Source organism: Camelina sativa, chromosome 5 (genome assembly GCF_000633955.1).
Source record: "Camelina sativa cultivar DH55 chromosome 5, Cs, whole genome shotgun sequence".
In the NCBI taxonomy this organism is placed as follows: Eukaryota; Viridiplantae; Streptophyta; class Magnoliopsida; order Brassicales; family Brassicaceae; genus Camelina; species Camelina sativa.
Window position 1 is genome coordinate 11,401,435 of NC_025689.1, and position 21,034 is coordinate 11,422,468.

At 38.3% G+C, this 21,034-nt stretch overlaps 3 protein-coding genes across 3 annotated transcripts; 2 read left to right on the forward strand and 1 right to left on the reverse strand.

Annotated features, from left to right (window-relative positions):
- On the forward strand, nucleotides 11,445-13,925 carry LOC104786549 (probable 2-oxoacid dependent dioxygenase). Its single transcript, XM_010511981.2, has 3 exons — nucleotides 11,445-12,176; nucleotides 13,049-13,370; nucleotides 13,476-13,925. The coding sequence occupies exons 1-3, from the start codon at nucleotides 11,671-11,673 to the stop codon at nucleotides 13,725-13,727; spliced, it is 1,080 nt and encodes a 359-aa protein (XP_010510283.1). The 5' UTR covers nucleotides 11,445-11,670; the 3' UTR covers nucleotides 13,728-13,925.
- LOC104786548 (protein JASON-like) lies at nucleotides 13,632-16,396 on the reverse strand. The gene is made up of 7 exons (XM_010511980.2): nucleotides 16,186-16,396; nucleotides 15,967-16,086; nucleotides 15,210-15,421; nucleotides 14,424-15,042; nucleotides 14,244-14,335; nucleotides 14,013-14,126; nucleotides 13,632-13,723 (listed from the first exon to the last, which is right to left on the reverse strand). Exons 1-6 carry the CDS (start codon nucleotides 16,282-16,284, stop codon nucleotides 14,036-14,038), a joined length of 1,233 nt encoding a protein of 410 aa, XP_010510282.1. The 5' UTR covers nucleotides 16,285-16,396; the 3' UTR covers nucleotides 13,632-13,723; nucleotides 14,013-14,035.
- Nucleotides 16,958-17,793, forward strand: LOC104786550 (gibberellin-regulated protein 12-like). The gene is made up of 4 exons (XM_010511982.1): nucleotides 16,958-17,059; nucleotides 17,167-17,211; nucleotides 17,337-17,367; nucleotides 17,498-17,793. Exons 1-4 carry the CDS (start codon nucleotides 16,997-16,999, stop codon nucleotides 17,677-17,679), a joined length of 321 nt encoding a protein of 106 aa, XP_010510284.1. The 5' UTR covers nucleotides 16,958-16,996; the 3' UTR covers nucleotides 17,680-17,793.

A 21,034-nucleotide genomic window follows, 5' to 3' on the forward strand; every position in this document is an offset into this window, starting at 1 on the left:
TCTCATACACCTTCTCCTAAACAAGTCTTCAACGTAGACACATTCCTGAGAAACTCAACAGTTGCATGCAGCATCATTAAGAGCAAACACAATCGTCTGTTCTTTAACACAACCTCGTCCAAACATGCATGTATGATAATGATCAGATCAGCACATCTCTATTGTTCCTGTAGACATCTAACCAAAAATTTCATACATAGTTTTCAGAAGCCCAGCAGCTTCAACCATCCTCCTATATCATCAGTGGAACCAAACACAAACGTTCGTTCTTCAATGGATGTATCACGATCCTAACAACAGAGTATCACACCTCTATTTTTCATTGCAGATAACATGTCTCATCACAATCATATGCACCTGCAGATCATCAAGGGTGAAGTGATCTCCTGTCACTCTTTTGTTGACTCCACGACACTGAAGTATCAACACACTTCTGCAGATTCTCTCTTAACTCAAGAAGACATCTCCTCTGGATTCACTTATAGAAGATAAAACAGACCCTTGCTTTGGACGTAGTGACCCACNCAGCTTGAGTGATCAACTAAGTCAAAAACAGACATATGTATCACAACAGCATACTGAGCTATGGGAATTACTTACCTGCTAATAGTGCTTTGCATCCTTAAGCACTTTGATGACCTGTCTCGTCGCCTGTTGAAGCAGCTTCTTGTTTGTAGGCATATTGACTATCCTTGCAACCACAATTGGACGTTGGGCAATAGAACACTGATTGCCGAGAATTCGAACAACAGATAGCACTTTGATCGAATCATAGTAAGGAGGTGACCATACACAAGCTCTACAAGAAAAACAGCCTCTTGTGTATTATGTTCTACAATCTCAAAACTCNGTTTTTTTTTTTTTTTCCTTTTTATCAGATACAAATAACAGAACAAAGAAAGAGAAATTTTGTAAGAAAGCTCATCCAATTTATCATAGTTAATATATGCAACAAAGGAAAGTTAGGTTACCTCTCCTATTGAAATGAGCCACTACAAAATTTATTGATAGTGATAATTTTATTTTGATGCTTAAATCGTTTTATAAAATTGGATCTTGGAAATTAAATTATCACAGGTCGCATCTTTTTGCATGCACTCCACGCAATCTGTGCAATTATATGGATCCATTAAAGACTTTTTATCCCCAAAAAACAAAACCAAACATGTCGAAAGAGAGTTCCCACTCCAAACATGTGCAAGTTACTACTGTGATAGAGGACTGATGTGACTTCCCCCGGCCCATTGCTCCATTTAAGGTATGAAAATAATGTTGTGACACACAGATGTACCATGTCCACAGAGACCTAATCCTAGCACTTGTAGTATCTTGGTTCTAGTTTCTTAACCAATTGGAGTAATATTTGTTTCTTCTAAATTAGGGTTGTTTTCTTCGATTTTATTCCTTTATTACTGCCTTTAACTGATCTGTCCGGAGACCTCGACTTATTCTACAAGATCATAATAACTTCGAAAGAAATATGTTTCGAACATCGATGTTCCAAGTAAAGAAATTTGCTCTAATCATATGGTAACATTTAACACGCTAAGAGTATATAGAGGAATGTGGTTAGACGAACGAGTTTCACGACAGGAAAACGTAACAATGATGTAAAGGTATATAGAAGCACAACACACTGATTCACACTTGGAACGTGCCAAGCCAACGCTTTTCTATTCAATTTTATTAACAAAATTTATCTTTTACAAGAATACAATTTTGTCTGGGCCCTTACTCAACCTATTCTACCCAATAGGATTGAACCCGACTAAGAATGAATCTGACCCCTCTTCTCTTTTCTATCTAAACACACACCTGTGTAGATCTAAGAGAATAAACTCACCCTCTCTCTTTTTAGCTGAGAGATTAAAACTCACCCTCTCTCTTTTCTATCTAAACTCTCACCAGAGTAGATCTAAGAGAAAGAAAAAACAATTCTCTGCGCACTTAATCACCACCCTGATTAACGTCACAGAGAACTGGGAACACCCCTTCTAAGCCTTATTTTTGTGGCTTCGAAGTTTACAACTGTATCAATATTCTAGAGTACTCAAATTGGCTCGTGGCCTACTCCTAGAATATTTATACACGACTTGAGAAACCCTGGAAGGCGAATCTCCAAATATCACGGGATAAGGAAACTGTTTGTTTTTCAGCCTTATCCTTTCCTTAACTCTTGCGGAGAATATTCTTCATATCTCCAAGCAAACGGAAACTGCTTGCTCCTCAAGCTTAACCTTTCCTTATTTTTTGTAGAGAATATTCTTCATATCTCCGAGTGAAATCTCGTCCATATCTTCAATGCCAAGTCAGCAACCTTTCTCGACACATCATCACATCCACTCATGTCTTGCCACGTCAGCTTATGCATCCATGTCAGCAACTCAGATGTTTGTGATCTGATGCAGCTTCCTTATTGGCACAACACTCTGTTCGGCACAACGACTTGTTCCTCACAGCGAGTTGTCCCAGAATCTGCATTTACAATCTCCCCCTTTTTGACTGAGTTTGATACTCAAGCATCTCTCTGGTTCAACCTGAAAAGACACTCCAACAAACACAAGCCAAAAACAGAACAAGCAACAACTAGACAAAACATCAGACATTATCTAGCAAAATTAATCAACAGCTTGTTCAAACAGAATTATGCATAAGAACCTAACAATCAGAAACCCCAGCGGGCTGCAGCGGAAACCATGTTCTTAATAATTCTCTAATCAGACTTAATCAATTGGCATATTCTCAATCATTAACAACCTAAGATCAATAACCACCACCATCCTAAGATCAACCAATTAATAAATTAAGTCTCCCCCATAAACAATGATTCTCCCCCTAAACCAAGTAGCTACAAGGATTCTCCCCCATAAGTACAAAACTCCTTATCATTAGGCGTTGATTAGAATTATATCAAAAACCAATCAAAATCCAGAACCAGAATCATTCTCCCCCAGCTTGAGTGATCAACTAAGTCAAAAACAGACATATGTATCACAACAGCATACTGAGCTATGGGAATTACTTACCTGCTAATAGTGCTTTGCATCCTTAAGCACTTTGATGACCTGTCTCGTCGCCTGTTGAAGCAGCTTCTTGTTTGTAGGCATATTGACTATCCTTGCAACCACAATTGGACGTTGGGCAATAGAACACTGATTGCCGAGAATTCGAACAACAGATAGCACTTTGATCGAATCATAGTAAGGAGGTGACCATACACAAGCTCTACAAGAAAAACAGCCTCTTGTGTATTATGTTCTACAATCTCAAAACTCTGTTTCACTGTAGATATCCTTCATTCTTGCATTTGAAGCAGTTTCTTCGATTGATTCTACACAAAGCCGTGTTGCCCTTACATACAGATGAGCTAAGCATGTTCTACTTCTCAAATTTGTCATAACTGAGACTTCATGAAATCCATGTTTTTTGAAAAGAACATTCACTGTCTTGATCAAACCCCTTGGCACTTGACAGATTAGTCCAAGAATCTCATACACCTTCTCCTAAACAAGTCTTCAACGTAGACACATTCCTGAGAAACTCAACAGTTGCATGCAGCATCATTAAGAGCAAACACAATCGTCTGTTCTTTAACACAACCTCGTCCAAACATGCATGTATGATAATGATCAGATCAGCACATCTCTATTGTTCCTGTAGACATCTAACCAAAAATTTCATACATAGTTTTCAGAAGCCCAGCAGCTTCAACCATCCTCCTATATCATCAGTGGAACCAAACACAAACGTTCGTTCTTCAATGGATGTATCACGATCCTAACAACAGAGTATCACACCTCTATTTTTCATTGCAGATAACATGTCTCATCACAATCATATGCACCTGCAGATCATCAAGGGTGAAGTGATCTCCTGTCACTCTTTTGTTGACTCCACGACACTGAAGTATCAACACACTTCTGCAGATTCTCTCTTAACTCAAGAAGACATCTCCTCTGGATTCACTTATAGAAGATAAAACAGACCCTTGCTTTGGACGTAGTGACCCACGGTGAAACAGAATTTGGAGCATATATACCGGTGATACAGACGATAATGCACACGTCAAACAGCTGGTAGGACATAGACCCTTGCCTCTGAGCATAATCCATCTTCTGGTAATAGTCCCGTGCATCAAATACTTTGATCAAAGATGGAACTCAACCAGCTGTTGTACAAACATGATAGCCACATAACAACTTGTGAGCACAATCTTCTGTCTAGGAACACTCATCGGCCTCTAGAAGAGGTAGCTCCATTCCTTCGTATAATGGAACTGACACTATACTCATTGTATCGATACAAACGAGTATCAGTCTTTCGAATCATCCTCAGACGCATGATGACTCAGCAACAATCCTCTGAAGCTCTTTCACAACTTGAACCAGGTTGCAGTAACAGCTACTTCCAACACTTTAGTACTCATCGGACACTTATTTTCACCCAAATAATTAGATGAATACGCAGCTCTTTGATCTTACTTCCATGATCAATCTATCACTCAAGATGTTAGACCCTTGATCCATTGCTGCTCTCTGGAGTTTACCTCTTAGAGAGTCATGATCATTTCTATGAGCTGAAACAAGTGAGCTTAAACCTGAACCACTTAACACACACATCAGTGCACACTTGTTCAACAATCAGTCATATGAATTTAACTACAAAACATTGATTCTACAACACATTGTTTTCTTTTCAACCTTCTATACACAACCTTAGACATCCAAAAATTGTTAATCACAGGAAGTGAGGAAACAAGAAAAGCAATAGACCTTCCAGAGTACTTTTATATTAATTTTTTTTTACTTCTGAAAGTAAGAGGCTTTCATACCTTGNGGCCCTTACTCAACCTATTCTACCCAATAGGATTGAACCCGACTAAGAATGAATCTGACCCCTCTTCTCTTTTCTATCTAAACACACACCTGTGTAGATCTAAGAGAATAAACTCACCCTCTCTCTTTTTAGCTAAGAGATTAAAACTCACCCTCTCTCTTTTCTATCTAAACTCTCACCAGAGTAGATCTAAGAGAAATAAAAAAAAACAATTCTCTACGCACTTAATCACCACCCTGATTAACGTCACAGAGAACTGGGAACACCCCTTCTAAGTCTTATTTTTGTGGCTTCGAAGTTTACAACTGTATCAATATTCTAGAGTGCTCAAATTGGCTCGTGGCCTACTCCTAGAATATATATACACGACTTGAGAACTCCTAGAAGGCGAATCTCCAAATATCACGGGATAAGGAAACTGTTTGTTTCTCAGCCTTATCCTTTCCTTAACTCTTGCGGAGAATATTCTTCATATCTCCAAGCAAACGGAAACTGCTTGCTGCTCAAGCTTATCCTTTCCTTATTTATCGCAGAGAATATTTTTTCATATCTCCAAGTGAAATCTCGTCCATATCTTCAATGCCAAGTCAGCAACCTTCCTCGACACATCATCACATCCACTCATGTCTTGCCACGTCAGCTTACGCATCCATGTCAGCAACTCAGGCGTTTGTGATATGATGCAGCTTCCTGATTGGCACAACACTCTGTTCGGCATAACGACTTGTTCCTCACAGTGAGTTGTTCCAGAATCTGCATTTACAATCTCCCCCTTTTTGACTGAGTTTGATACTCAAGCATCTCTCTGGTTCAACCTGAAAAGACACTCCAACAAACACAAGCCAAAAACAGAACAAGCAACAACTAGACAAAACATCAGACATTATCTAGCAAAATTAACCAACAGCTTGTTCAAACAGAATTATGCATAAGAACCTAACAATCAGAAACCCCAGCGGGCTGCAGCGGAAACCATGTTCTTAATAATTCTCTAATCCAGACTTAATCAATTGGCATATTCTCAATCATTAACAACCTAAGATCAATAACCACCAGCAACCTAAGATCAACCAATTAATAAATTAAGTCTCCCCCATAAACAATGATTCTCCCCCTAAACCAAGTAGCTACAAGGATTCTCCCCCATAAGTACAAAACTCCTTATCATTAGGCGTTGATTAGAATTATATCAAAAACCAATCAAAATNAGATTTGTTAACAGAAGGCAGCAGCCACCAGATCCTTCACGATGATTCAGAGACCGAGATCTCTTCAAGTTCCTGCTAGCTCCTCTCATCAACACCAACCCTAGATGTGCCTTTAAAATACTTGGCACTCCTTTCAGCAGCTCGCATGTGTGATACTTTACGATTATCACTGAAACACTCACAGCTTGCAAGTACATAGCAGATGTCTAATTTGCTGGTACAACACATCTTCAGACGACTGATCAGTCCACCGTACCCGTTACCATTTACACAATCTCTTGAAACATCTTCTAAGATAGAACATTTCCAACTCTCATAGGTGCTGCCTCTAGCAAACTCTGCCTCATGCCTTGTTCTTCACAACTTGTCCACGTTTGTCTATTCTGTTCTTGAAGACCTCTATAGCTTCGCCCATGTTTCAACTTAACTCCATTTGCAGAGCTCTGACATGCAACGCCACTAATTGCATCTGAACAAGTANAGCCACCAGATCCTTCACGATGATTCAGAGACCGAGATCTCTTCAAGTTCCTGCTAGCTCCTCTCATCAACACCAACCCTAGATGTGCCTTTAAAATACTTGGCACTCCTTTCAGCAGCTCGCATGTGTGATACTTTACGATTATCACTGAAACACTCACAGCTTGCAAGTACATAGCAGATGTCTAATTTGCTGGTACAACACATCTTCAGACGACTGATCAGTCCACCGTACCCGTTACCATTTACACAATCTCTTGAAACATCTTCTAAGATAGAACATTTCCAACTCTCATAGGTGCTGCCTCTAGCAAACTCTGCCTCATGCCTTGTTCTTCACAACTTGTCCACGTTTGTCTATTCTGTTCTTGAAGACCTCTATAGCTTCGCCCATGTTTCAACTTAACTCCATTTGCAGAGCTCTGACATGCAACGCCACTAATTGCATCTGAACAAGTATGTGTAATAGTAGCAGAAACAACAACTCTGCCCTCCTGAATCCTTCCAGCAGCTTCTTGATGGAAGTGATTCTCACAGTTTCCTGAGTGCTACAGCTTACACTTGACAACATCTACTTAATACACTCCTTCTCAGATCATGTCTCTAGACATCATAGAACACTGCTGATTGAACTCTTTTGCTTGTGGATTGGATGACTTTGATATACGCCAGCTATTATCAGAGCATTGACCTTGAACTCAAATATTGTTGCGCTCATCAACCACCTGACATCTTTCCTTAGTGAAGTTAACATCTAAACCCTCGTCACACAACTGACTGGTGCTAATCAGATTGGCTTTTAGATCATCGACAAGGTAGACACCATAGTGGGCTGATCTTTACCCCGAGATGCACTTTTGCCTTTGATTTTACCTTCAGCTTCATCTCTAAAAGTGACCATGTCAGCTAAGCCTTCTTCAAAGTTGTGTAGCCTTCCTTGATTCACAGTCATGTACCTTGAACAACCACAGTGCTTCAATACAACAGTCTGTTGATCATCAACAGAGTGTGCAACATAACAGTTCATGTCACATTTCTTGATGTTTACTCGCATGTATCTTCGAACATCTTTGTGACACTCCTTCAGATGCGTGAGTGGTATAGTACAATCCAGACACTTGAAACAGTCAGCTTTGTGGAGGCTCTGACTTGCATAATAACAGTGAAATGTTCTTTTGTTCTGATCTCCGACACTCCACATTCTTGTCTCAACTTCTGATCTTATCTTTTCTTTCATCGACTTGAGATGTAAACCATTGTTAATTGTGATACTTGAAGATCCACTATAACAATACAGATCATTCTTCTTAATGAAGACTTGATTGCCTCTTCTTCCAATCATTGTGGAACTTCTTCTGGCTTAAAAGCTGACTTACACGATTCTTAAATCTGTAGCAATCAACCTTAATATGACCAATCACACCACAATACCAACACCGACGCAGTTTCCCTCTCAGGTTGTTCACAACAATCATCTGTTTAGTCTTCTGCAGGTTGAACTCAGACACTCGTTTGACAGCACCACCTCTGTTTTGCAGCACTATTAAGCCATTCACTGCACTTGTGTCACCACTTGAGTTTCTTCCATGGTTCTTCATCCCACAGTTTGCAATCATAGTACCCTTGTGAGTGACCAGCCGCTTATCCAGATCTTTTGCTCCTTTACTCAGTCTCTTGTTATTCTTTAGCTGATCCTCAAGACGTTGTCTCAACAGAGACGTAATAACTTTCTCCTCAGACAACAATTTCTCAAGAGTGAAGACTCTATAAAGCAGCTCTTTCTTCTCAGACACCAGATCATAATTCTCCTTTTTCTGCAGAATCAGATCCTTAAACAGAGCGATGACTTGTTTCTCAACAGATAAGCCAGCCACATCATCCTTAGGCTTCAAAACAGACTTCTGATTCTCATCATCTTCTTTGGCTGAATCAATATCACTCCATGTCAAACAAGATTTCGTATGAACACAGCCTTGACGGTTGTAACACTTCAACACACTTCTTCTTTCAAGTCTAGAACATTCTGATTGGAAGTGTCCATAATCTTGATATTCAGAACTCTGAGATCTTTCTCTGCATCAGATCTGGATGATGAAGATTGATGCTGACGTTGTACACTCTTCAGACTTCTGAACTGCTTCTTAATCAGTATTACCTTGAACAGACGTCTGAGTTTCTACAGTCTTCAGAGTGAATGATTCCTCAGCCTTCTGATCGTTCTTTCTCATCTGCAGTTCATCTGTCTGAACTAATTTTACACACTGATAAACCANTGTTTTGCAGCACTATTGACCCATTCACTGCACTTGTGTCACCACTTGAGTTTCTTCCATGGTTCTTCATCCCACAGTTTGCAATCATAGTACCCTTGTGAGTGACCAGCCGCTTATCCAGATCTTTTGCTCCTTTACTCAGTCTCTTGTTATTCTTTAGCTGATCCTCAAGACGTTGTCTCAACAGAGACGTAATAACTTTCTCCTCAGACAACAATTTCTCAAGAGTGAAGACTCTATAAAGCAGCTCTTTCTTCTCAGACACCAGATCATAATTCTCCTTTTTCTGCAGAATCAGATCCTTAAACAGAGCGATGACTTGTTTCTCAACAGATAAGCCAGCCACATCATCCTTAGGCTTCAAAACAGACTTCTGATTCTCATCATCTTCTTTGGCTGAATCAATATCACTCCATGTCAAACAAGATTTCGTATGAACACAGCCTTGACGGTTGTAACACTTCAACACACTTCTTCTTTCAAGTCTAGAACATTCTGATTGGAAGTGTCCATAATCTTGATATTCAGAACTCTGAGATCTTTCTCTGCATCAGATCTGGATGATGAAGATTGATGCTGACGTTGTACACTCTTCAGACTTCTGAACTGCTTCTTAATCAGTACTCCCTTGAACAGACGTCTGAGTTTCTACAGTCTTCAGAGTGAATGATTCCTCAGCCTTCTGATCGTTCTTTCTCATCTGCAGTTCATCTGTCTGAACTAATTTTACACACTGATAAACCATCTGTTCATCAGAACTTAAAGCACCTTTACCATCAGATTTGTGAGAAAAATATCCATGTGATAAGCTTCTGAGAAATTCCTTGACAAACATTTTATCCTTATATACCTTCTTCAGCATTACAACTTCCTGACAAAGGGAGCTTAGTTGACTGTTGAAACGACAGGATGGTGATACATCAGATTTTTCCTTCTTCACCCTTCTGGTTTCCTCAAAGAAGGCTTCCAAAATATCCCAAGCTTCTTTCGCCGACATACACTCTTGCACCATCGCGAACAGATCCATCGGCAAGCAGCTGAAAATTGTAGATAACGCTTCAGCGTTCTGTTTTCCCTTTAACTTCTCCTCAGCCGTCCATAGCTTACTGGGTTTTATTAGAGTTTCTCCTCTCATGCTCGTAAGTCGTAAGTGTTGGAAGTGACCATCCATCTTCAACAGCGAACCAGACATCCATATCACGACTTTGAATCATCTGTCTGATTTGTGCTTTCCAATCATCATAGTGCTCAGCGTCAAGCATCAGCGGATTGTTCTTATCAACGAACTGTTGTGGATTCTACATACCTCGTCTCAAGATCTCACCTGTTGAAAAGATAAGCAATTCTTTTATCAGGCGTCTGCTCTGATACCAATTGTAAAGGTATAGAGAAGCACAACACACTGATTCACACTTGGAACGCGCCAAGCCAACGCTTTTCTATTCAATCTTATTAACAAAATTTATCTTTTACAAGAATACATTTTTGTCTCGGCCCTTACTCAACCTATACTACCCAATAGGATTGAACCCGACTAAGAATGAATCTGACCCCTCTTCTCTTTTCTATCTAAACACACACCTGTGTAGATCTAAGAGAATAAACTCACCCTCTCTCTTTTTAGCTAAGAGATTAAAACTCACCCTCTCTCTTTTCTATCTAAACTCTCACCAGAGTAGATCTAAGAGAAAGAAAAAAAAATTCTCTGCGCACTTAATCACCACCCTGATTAACGTCACAGAGAACTGGGAACACCCCTTCTAAGCCTTATTTTTGTGGCTTCGAAGTTTACAACTGTATCAATATTCTAGAGTGCTCAAATTGGCTCGTGGCCTACTCCTAGAATATATATACACGACTTGAGAACCCCTAGAAGGCGAATCTCCAAATATCACGGGATAAGGAAACTGTTTGTTTCTCAGCCTTATCCTTTCCTTAACTCTTGCGGAGAATATTCTTCATATCTCCAAGCAAACGGAAACTGCTTGCTGCTCAAGCTTATCCTTTCCTTATTTATCGCAGAGAATATTTTTTCATATCTCCAAGTGAAATCTCGTCCATATCTTCAATGCCAAGTCAGCAACCTTCCTCGACACATCATCACATCCACTCATGTCTTGCCACGTCAGCTTACGCATCCATGTCAGCAACTCAGGCGTTTGTGATATGATGCAACTTCCTGATTGGCACAACACTCTGTTCGGTATAACGACTTGTTCCTCACAGTGAGTTGTTCCAGAATCTGCATTTACAAATGATAGAATTGGCGTTATCGTTAGCTGTGCGAGGGATACATATTGACATACATTAAAGTTGGACGGTGGAGGACGACTACTGGAGCAGAACTGTTAGAGCTTAGGAGAAAAAGAGAGTGATAACACGACTCTTGATTGTGTGGTTCTCAAAACTTAATTTAGAAAAGTACAAAAGAATATGTTTCATGAATATATTTTGTTTGGGTCTATGAAAGAGTAGAAAAAAAAAACAGAATTATACTAGAATTATTTATAAATTCAAATGGGAACCCACACTAGCTAGATGGATACAAGGACTGTACCACATGGGCATATGACATGTACACATCAACTAAACGTTGTTCTTTCTTTTGATATATATATTTTTTTTAAATCCAAACATCAAACAAATTAAACGTTGCGGAAAGAAACTGTATTATCTCAACTTTGAAATTGTATTTGATTCACACATACACCAAATACGGTGTTTTTGGGTCACACCAAATACTTTTTGTGTTTGTTACATATACGGAGAGGTCACACACCTCTGATTCAACAAACTGCACTACTGAGCAAAAAAGTCTCTCTATAATTTTCTTCAACCTTTTTTCCCTTCTCGTACAAGAAACGACATACACAATGGTGGGAAACTATGATCGTACCGGTGAGGTAAAAGCGTTCGACGAGATGAAGATTGGAGTGAAGGGTCTCATGGACGCCGGGATCACACAAATCCCACGCATTTTCCATCACCCGAATGCTACCTTTACAAACCCTAAACCTAGTTCCTCAACGTTGAAGATTCCAACAATCGATCTTGGAGGCTGTGTGTTCGAGTCCACGGTCATGCGAGAGAGTGTTATCACGAAAGTGAGAGACGCGGTTGAGAAGTTTGGGTTCTTCCAGGTGATTAACCATGGGATTCCAATTGGTGTGACGGATAAGATGAAAGATGGGATTCGTGGGTTTCATGAGCAGGACTCAGAAGTGAAGAAAACGTTTTATAGTCGTGACATGACCAAAAAGGTTAAGTATAACACTAATTTCGATCTCTATAGTTCTCAAGCTGCCAATTGGAGAGATACTTTAACTACGGTTATGTCTCCTGATGTTCCACAAGTAGAGGACTTACCTGCGGTTTGTCGGTACGCTTTTTTTCTTTCTAATTTTCAAATTTTAGTGACATCACTACTAGATATTTTCTTAGAGGAAAAAAGAATACAATTATTGTATAGAATGGCCTGGTCCCAAAACTGAAAGCTCACGAAACCACAAACAAGGTAATAATGAATTTAGCTTACATAATTATTTAAGCTAAGTTTAATAATACCCGTACGTTAGCTTACACAAACTGGGTTAGGATGGACAAATCCGTCTGCGGACTGAACCGTTTTTTATTTACCATTCATTAAATGTAGTTCGCTGTGGTGCGGTCTAAAAGATACAGGAAAAAAACCGCTGCGGATCAACTGCGCATTATTTTTATGTACAAATAAAGTTGGTACTCTGCAGCGGTCTGCTGTTCGTCCTATTTTTGGGGCGGACTAAACTGCTGACGGATTTGGTCGCTTCGACCGCAGTCACCATTCAGACCCTATAAGTTAAATTTAACAACACGCTTATGATAGTTATAATTTTTTTTAATTAAATTTATAATAGTCATAAATTAACTATTTAGGTACAAAAACATCTAGTATATCCTTGTATTAAATCTCCCTAAATTGGTTTTAATTATATTGTAATTTTGTTATTGTATGGTCTAATTTATTTTTAGATACAGTTAGGATAAATATTCATAATTAATACTATTATTGTATTTTAAGTATCTTTAATTGTATTTTGCTTGTGCAGTAGTTAGTGTTAGTGTTTGTAATAAATGTAATGTAAAATATACTATATTTTTATCTATTCAGCTTATTCGGTTCCGTTACAAAAAAAAAGTCGAGTTTGGTTTGATTTCGATTTGATGAATTTCAGTTTGGTTATAAAAATTGACGTAACAGATAAATATTTTCAGGGAAATCATGTTGGAGTACTCCAAACGAATGATGAAGTTAGGAGAGATAATCTTTGAGCTGTTATCAGAAGCTCTCGGATTAAAACCTAACCACCTCAAAGAACTAGACTGTGCCAAGAGCTTGTCGTTGCTCTCACATTACTACCCACCTTGTCCAGAGCCTGATCGAACCTTTGGGATCAGTTCACACACAGATATATCTTTTATCACTATTCTTCTTCAAGACCACATTGGTGGACTTCAAGTTCTCCATGATGGATACTGGATCGATGTTCCTCCTAATCCCGAAGCTCTTATCGTCAACTTAGGAGATCTCTTACAGGCAAATATGTTATTTTGTTTTCAATAAACAAACTCAATACACCAATCAAATCTTTCATGTTTTGACAAATCTCACAAAATTATTCTTTCCAATGGTTGCTTGCAGCTTATAACAAACGATAAGTTTGTAAGTGTGGAGCACAGGGTATTGGCAAATAGATGCAAGGAACCGCGCATTTCAAGCGCATCGTTCTTCATGCACACCATACCAAATGAACAAGTATATGGACCTATCAAAGAGCTTCTATCTGAACAAAACCCTCCCAAGTATAGAGACACAACCACGTCCGAGATGGCGAGACATTACTTGGCTAAAGGACTTGATGGGACCTCACCGTTGCTCCATTTCAGGATCTGAAAATAATAGTGGATCCAAATATTAGAGGATTTCTGGAGTTTCCACAAAAATAAATTGTAGTATACAATAAAACTACTTGTGGTAGTATTTCACATATATTATGTATCCAATAACTCATTTTGTAGTTCTTGTGTTGAGATATATATTACATTGTGTTCTCTACTAGGTATATATATAGTATTCAAGCACATAGCTAGACAATGCGTTTCAGTAGTTAATTGTTCTTCCAAGTACAAACTAATAAAAAAACTTAATCGACCCTAGTAGAGATCATAAGAGTATTACCTCCATAGATTCACACACGGTATTCAAAAGGAAACAACTGACATGGATTGAGCTGAATGTCGTAGATGTGATATGGCTGTGTCCCTTTCAGTCTCTTCCACTATTCCAAGTTTTCTGCAAAACAACAAGTTTATATGTATCATTGGTTACTATCTTCAAATGTGATTTAAATAAACACAATATATAAGCATTTGCATATATTAACTGCAAAAGGCAAGGAGAAAATTGTACCTTGGAGAGATGAAACCATGACCACCTTCTTCTGAAAGTGCCTTCTCCAATCTCTCTTCAAAAGATGTTGCGTGCCAACTCACTTTCTGGTCCTGCATTAAGAAAAGTAAATCCTACGTTTCTTAATGAATGAGAGGAAATGTGAACAAGCCTAGTAAGAAACATGAGATCGAGTAGTACCTCTTTGTACTTGTTTGTAGAGTTTGGTATCCCATTACCATCCCACCATTTGGGTGAGATTAGAGATTGTTCTTTCTCATTCCAGTGAGCTGCAACCATTCCAATGATTGGTCTGTCCCCATGAGTTATGGATAAAGCCTCCATGTTTTTGCCACTACTCTGCTTCACCCAAGGAGAGCTACTAGTTTCGACTATTGGGTACTTTTCATCTGTACTCTCACAAATCGTTGATGTGGGAGATTCATTTTCCGTCTTCTCTTGGACTCTTTGTCTCCCCTTTCCTGCTGATCCCATATATTCAGGAAAGGTGGTTCTAGGGGTTTGAATCTCATCAGATAGTTTCAATGCGGTCGGATTAGGCGATGTTGCTGAGATATTAGTGTTTGCAGGCATCTCAGGTTTCCTAGAAGAGATGTTCTTGGAAGAACTAGAAGAGTAAGATTGATCAAACTCACATTCAGACCGCACTGACTTTGTCTTACTCTTAACGTTTCCAGCTTTGAGTGGCACATTGCCGGTTATATCCACCTCGTCCCTTAACGCAGTACCAATGCTTTGTTCACTAGCGTCGCTAGATGCAGAAGAGATCCTTGCATTGCTACGGGCATCGGTCAAGCAACTGATATTGACAAAACAAAGAAAAAGAGTAAAGTTCAGCTCCATGCAACCTCTGGAACTCTTGTTTGATCAAAGTATTTTTGTTAGGAGGCAGTTTGACTAAGATTCGTTTACTTTTCAAGCTCAAAAGAGATATTTATCACGTAAAGTAGGCATGTAGCAGTTCACCTGCTAGGAGTTTTCTCTGAAGTATCTATTGATCTTTCACAGGGCTCATTCTTTATCTCATCCAAGTGAAATATTGCATCAGAGTTACTGGAAACCCAAGAAGGGGTAGATCTAAAATGTTCTCCAAGTTGATGGGTTTCCAGTTTTTTGGGTGCTTTAATCTCAACCGGTGTCACTGGTGTTGTCATGCTGCAAGCTTTAAGAAACTGTGCCTGTAGCTCCACAAGTAAATCAAAGTGAAGTTAGGTTCTCAGTTTGAAGAAAGTGACAATCAGATTCTGTTCTTATGAGTTTTTCAAAACTTCAGAAGAGTAACTAACTCACACAAAAATCTCAAATAATTATTAGTAGTAAAGATGCAGACACTAATGCAAGTTAACATAAGCTACAGTCATCTAAATACATCTATTGTCAATACAACTGACCACACAAAAACAGAGGAAATGAATAACCCAAAGGTTGTGAAATGTAGCAATGCCTTCCTGATAGAAACAGAGCATACTAGAGTCTAGTAACATTAAACACAGAACAACTTCTTCTCTCAGTTCAGCAAGAAGAGCTTCAGCACAAGTATCACACATATCAAAACACACAAAAGATGTCTCAAGCACAAAACATAACTGGAGAATCTTGAACAAATATACTAACTCATTTCAAGAAGCCAAAAATCTTGAACCTGAGTGAATGAATTAAAAAAACCACATAATTCTTAAGGTATGATTCTTGAATGTATTTCTTTTATTAACAACATACATACCTCATCCTTGTCAATATGCACAGAATCCAAACTAGAACCCTCTATGTCATGACAAGGTGAAGAAGAAGCTTCAGATAAAAACAAAGCTGACAAACGATTCTTCGATTCATACTGACCTCTCTGAAATCATCATCACAAAGAAGTTAATAATTACAATTGAAACACTGAATTGTAAAAGCACAAGGAAGCAAGCGATGATGATAAAATTCAGTTTACTACTTGTTTGGATTGAACTTGAGAAACAGAGTCATCAACACTAGTTGATTCGTCGTCTTTAGTAGTAGTAGCACGGAAGCAGCAGTGGAAGAGACAACCCATGGCGGTTCTACTCTACAATCACGACCTCTGCGAAGATTGTGATGGTTCAGACTCAATTGTGATTTGAATTTTATTGGTGGTAAAATAAAAAAATATAAAAAAGGAACAGCGATGGAAGAACTTATTACAAAATACAGTGAGGAGGGAAAATATATAATGTTTTCTCGAGAAAGTGAGAGAGAGAGAGTGATGTTGGAGGAGGAGGAGGTGGTGGGTCTGAGTCTTTACTTTAAAGTGTTTTTGTTTTTCAAATTTGAAAATCCCAAAAAAAGGACTGTGTGAGTGAGAGAGAGAGCTTCGAATTTTGAATATGGCATCAAACATAGTATTAATTATTTTATTCATTATTTATTTCTTACGTTATCTACACTCGCGGGCGCGTGTGTTCAAACGTGGAACATTCGAAAACAGATTTTTTTTTCAAGTACAAAAAAGCATTTAATAATTGATTCGTGATATTTTTTTTGGTCAATTATTATTAACAGTTTATTTAATTTCATAAATTATTTTAGGAAATAAAATTCATTGAATTTAATAAAGTCAGCATAAAATAAATGCTTTGTATTTGACTAGTTCAGTACATCTATTTAATCACCTTCTATAATATATACAAGTGCCATTGGTTATAAATAGATGCAAACACTCAAGTGAAATACATCATCAAAAAGAAAAGAAAAAAATCAGAAGTGAAGAAAGGAAAGAGTTTGACAAAATGTTGAAACTCATCATTTTCTTGATGATATCCAGTTTGTTGCTTGCTACTCAATTTTCTAATGTAAACATTAATTCAAATACTTGTTTTCATTTCTTTATTTTTTTATTTTATGAATTCTTCGAAATACAGAAATACAGTTTTTATATATGTTATTTTGTTTGGTACAGGCCGAAGAATTAGATAGTTCAGCTGAAGTACCTGCACCCCGTAAGGTATAAATTTATATAAAACATCAGATTATGAAAAAATAATATTACAGACTATTACTTTTTTCAAACTCTTTATTGTAACCATTCTTTTACATCACAAATTTATGTGCATCCTCCAACAAATTCAGATGGGAGGAGAAGGCTCACTTCGACCAGAAGGTAATTTTTTTTAAAAAAACCGTGTTATTTCATTTATATAATTAATAAATGAATTGAACCATTTCGTTAATAATTTTTTTTTTCAACCGTTAATAATTTATTTAACGTTGCATTGTATTTTTTTGTCCAGAATGTCCAAAGGCATGTGACTATCGATGTTCAGCGACATCTCACAGGAAACCATGTTTGTTCTTTTGCAACAAATGTTGTATGAAATGTTTATGCGTACCATCGGGAACATATGGACACAAAGAAGAATGCCCTTGCTACGATAACTGGAGGACCAAAGAAGGTGGACCTAAATGTCCATGATAACTTATAAACAATTATAAACAAAACAGATATTGTCTCTTCTTAATAAAATCTATGTTGGCCGTGCCTATTTTTAATATATGTATAATATAATATAATATAATGTTTTCGTCTATTGCAAATCTAGAGTTGCACAAATATCTTTGGTCAAATACCTTAAGATTAAAAGAAAATACTAGTATCTATCATCTTATCATAATTAACACCTCTATAATTCTTCTTTATTGCATTCACTCTTTCACCATGTTGTCTTTAATTTGAGAAAGAATTACTCAAATGTTATCTAAAAGTTGGTTTATTACTCAAATCTATAAATCTTTTGAAAATTACTAGAATGTTTAGTGCTCTGGGTGTAATTACAATTTACCCCTTGGGTTTTGTTTTCCGAATTTGAGTAAAAAACAAAAATACACATCAACAAATTAAAATACACATCAGATATGAATTAATACGTCATTAAGCAGTTTTTTTTAGATCCACAGTTTTGTTTTCTCTCGTTTATATCAAAGAGAGGGAAAGTGAATAGTTTTAACTATTCACAAACCGCGAGAAAAAAAAATTATCGAAACTCTCGTCTCTCGTCGCTGGCGATACTGTCATTGTCCACTCTCTTGCCGTCAATCTCCCGCCGTCATCTCTCGCCGTCATCTCTCACCGTCTTTCTTCGTCGTCGCACTCTCTTTCTTCAATTGGCTCTCTCTCTCTCTTCGTCTTCTTCGTCTTCTTCGTCTTCGTCTATCCGGTATGTGTCGACTGTTTAATTTCGAGTTTTCCGGCTGAATGTGGGTTTTTTCGATGATTTACGGCTGATTGTCGCCGTTGTTAATGACGGCTGATTTGTTAGATTTATTCGATTCGATGGCTGATTTACTTTTTGTTTTATGTTGCGGCTCAGTTATTTTAGGGTTTACGACTGATTTGTTAGATCTATTCGATTCGATGGCTGATTTACTTTTTGTTTTATGTTGCGGCTCAGTTATTTTAGGGTTTATGGCTGATTTGTTAGATTTATTCGATTCGATGGCTGATTTACTGTTTGTTTTATTTTGCTGACGGATGAGTTGTGACTGAGATATTTTGTGCTTTAGATCTGAGTTATGTGTTTGTGGCTGAGTTATGTTATGCTTTGTGTATGAGTTTGTTTTATGTTATGGCTGATTCATTTTATGATTTACTTATGAACTATAACAGATGTCGATGGTGATTATTTCTTCTGAAGAACAAGCAAGGGATTACCCCCCAAGACTATACGCTAAAATAGAGTCTAGAGATATAAACACAAATTTCAGGATGAAAGAATTCCCTCAGATTAGGGAATCAATAGGACTGGATGCGTGGGAAGAAACGAAGAAAGTACCTATTGGAATAATCTCTAAGCTAGTTGATAGCCAATTCGTCTGGTCTGGTAAGGTTGTTCATTTCCTACTATGTAACCAGTTAAGGGTACATAAGAAGGAGCTTTGGTTTGTGGTCGGCGGTCAACCTATCAGGTTTGGGTTGAATGAGTTTCATTTTCTGACGGGGTTAAACATAGACCCAATGCCTACTGAACGGTTTGAACTTGAAGAGGAACACAAAGATTTCTTCAGACTTTTGAAAGTGCCTGGTGGGGCAGGTCCAACGCTACTTGAACTCAGGGAAGCATTAAAAGTGTGCCGGGGATGGGTTAACCTTGATCATCGTAAATGGTTGGGGCTGTTGCTTCTTCAACACATTGGACTTTATGGTTTGCATCATAACTCTAGAATTCCATATGAAAGTGCCAAAAGAGTTTTTGATGATGAAGCAATGAAGACGTATCCGTGGGGTCGGTCAGCATTTGAAGCTCTTGTTGATTCCATAAAGATGTTGAACCCTACGGGAAAGTCGTACACCCTCAGTGGGTTTACACCCGTGTTACAGGCTTGGGCGTATGAGTCCATCAAATGCTTTGGAGAACGGTTTGGGAATGCATCAGCTAATGATGGTGGCATACCGATGCTTCAATGGGGTGGAAACCGTACACGTTCATCGCTGGAAACCGCAATTGCTGAAGAGATCAAAGCGCTTGGTGAGGTAAGGTTTATATCTGGTTGAGTGATTGTTTAGTAATGGATGAGTTATGATGTAGTTATGGCTGAGTTATTGTTTAGTAACGGCTGAGTTATGTTTTAGTAATGGATGATTTATGCTTTAGTGTTGGCTGAGTTATGTTTTAGTAATGACTGATTTATGCTTTCATTAGTAATGACTGAGTTAAAACTTACTGATGGGTTTCATAATCTCTTATGTTACAGCTGCGTGTGATTAATATGGTTATGAAGGAAAATGGCTGCGAGCTATTTCATTCGTGGCCAGAAGAAGAAGACGACCCAGCAATCGATCGCCTGATCGAAGACATACATCTGAATACGTTTGTTAAAGGTTTTTGGGATGTTAAGGGGAGTGATAAGAAGAAAAAGAAAAAGAAAGCTGAAGCAGTTGTTGAGTCTGAATCTCCTCCCGCAAAGAAGCGGAAAGTTCAGAAGATGAAAGTTTCCAACAGTCAGGAAACTAGTGAAGGAGTTGCACAGGAAAGGAAGAAGAAAGGAAAAAAGGTAAGTGAGGAGGAAGATGCTGGGGAAGATGATCTCTACGAATTGATCTCTAAGTTATACACAAGGTTTGACACCGTTGATAGGAACATTGAAAATGTATCGGCGAATCTGGAGAAGAAGATGGATGAAAGGATTGAAACCAGGCTTGGATCTTTTGAGACGGACCTCAAACAGATGAAAGAGCTCGTGCTTTCAAAGAGCACGACTGACCAGACTTTAAAAATGGGACAGGAACTAAATAACCTGGGACATGGACAGGAACTTCAGACATCAAAAGGTCCACCAAAAGTTCCGGTAATGTCTGGTTTATCTTTGTTTTATGGCTGATTTTTCAGAATGTTTAGGCTGAGTTATTATAATTTCAATTGTCTTCGCTATGATATACAGAAAAAGAACTCTTTGACTTCTCCTAAGAAGTCTCCAGATGCTAAGAAACCAGCTGATACGAAAACAGGGCCTTCCACGAGGAGAAATGCCAAAGAGTTAGAGGCGTCAGAGAAGGCCAAAGAGTTAGAGGCGGGAGAGCCGGTAATGTCTGGTTTATCTTTGTTTTATGGCTGATGTTTCAGAATGTTTAGGCTGAGTTATTATAATTTTAATTGTCTTCGCTATGATATACAGGAAAAGAACTCTTTGACTTCTCCTAAGAAGTCTCCAGCTGCTAAGAAACCAGCTGATACGAAAAAAGGGCCTTCCACGAGGAGAAATGCCAAAGAGTTAGAGGCGTCAGAAAAGGCCAAAGAGTTAGAGGCGGGAGAGAAGGTAATGTCTGATTTATC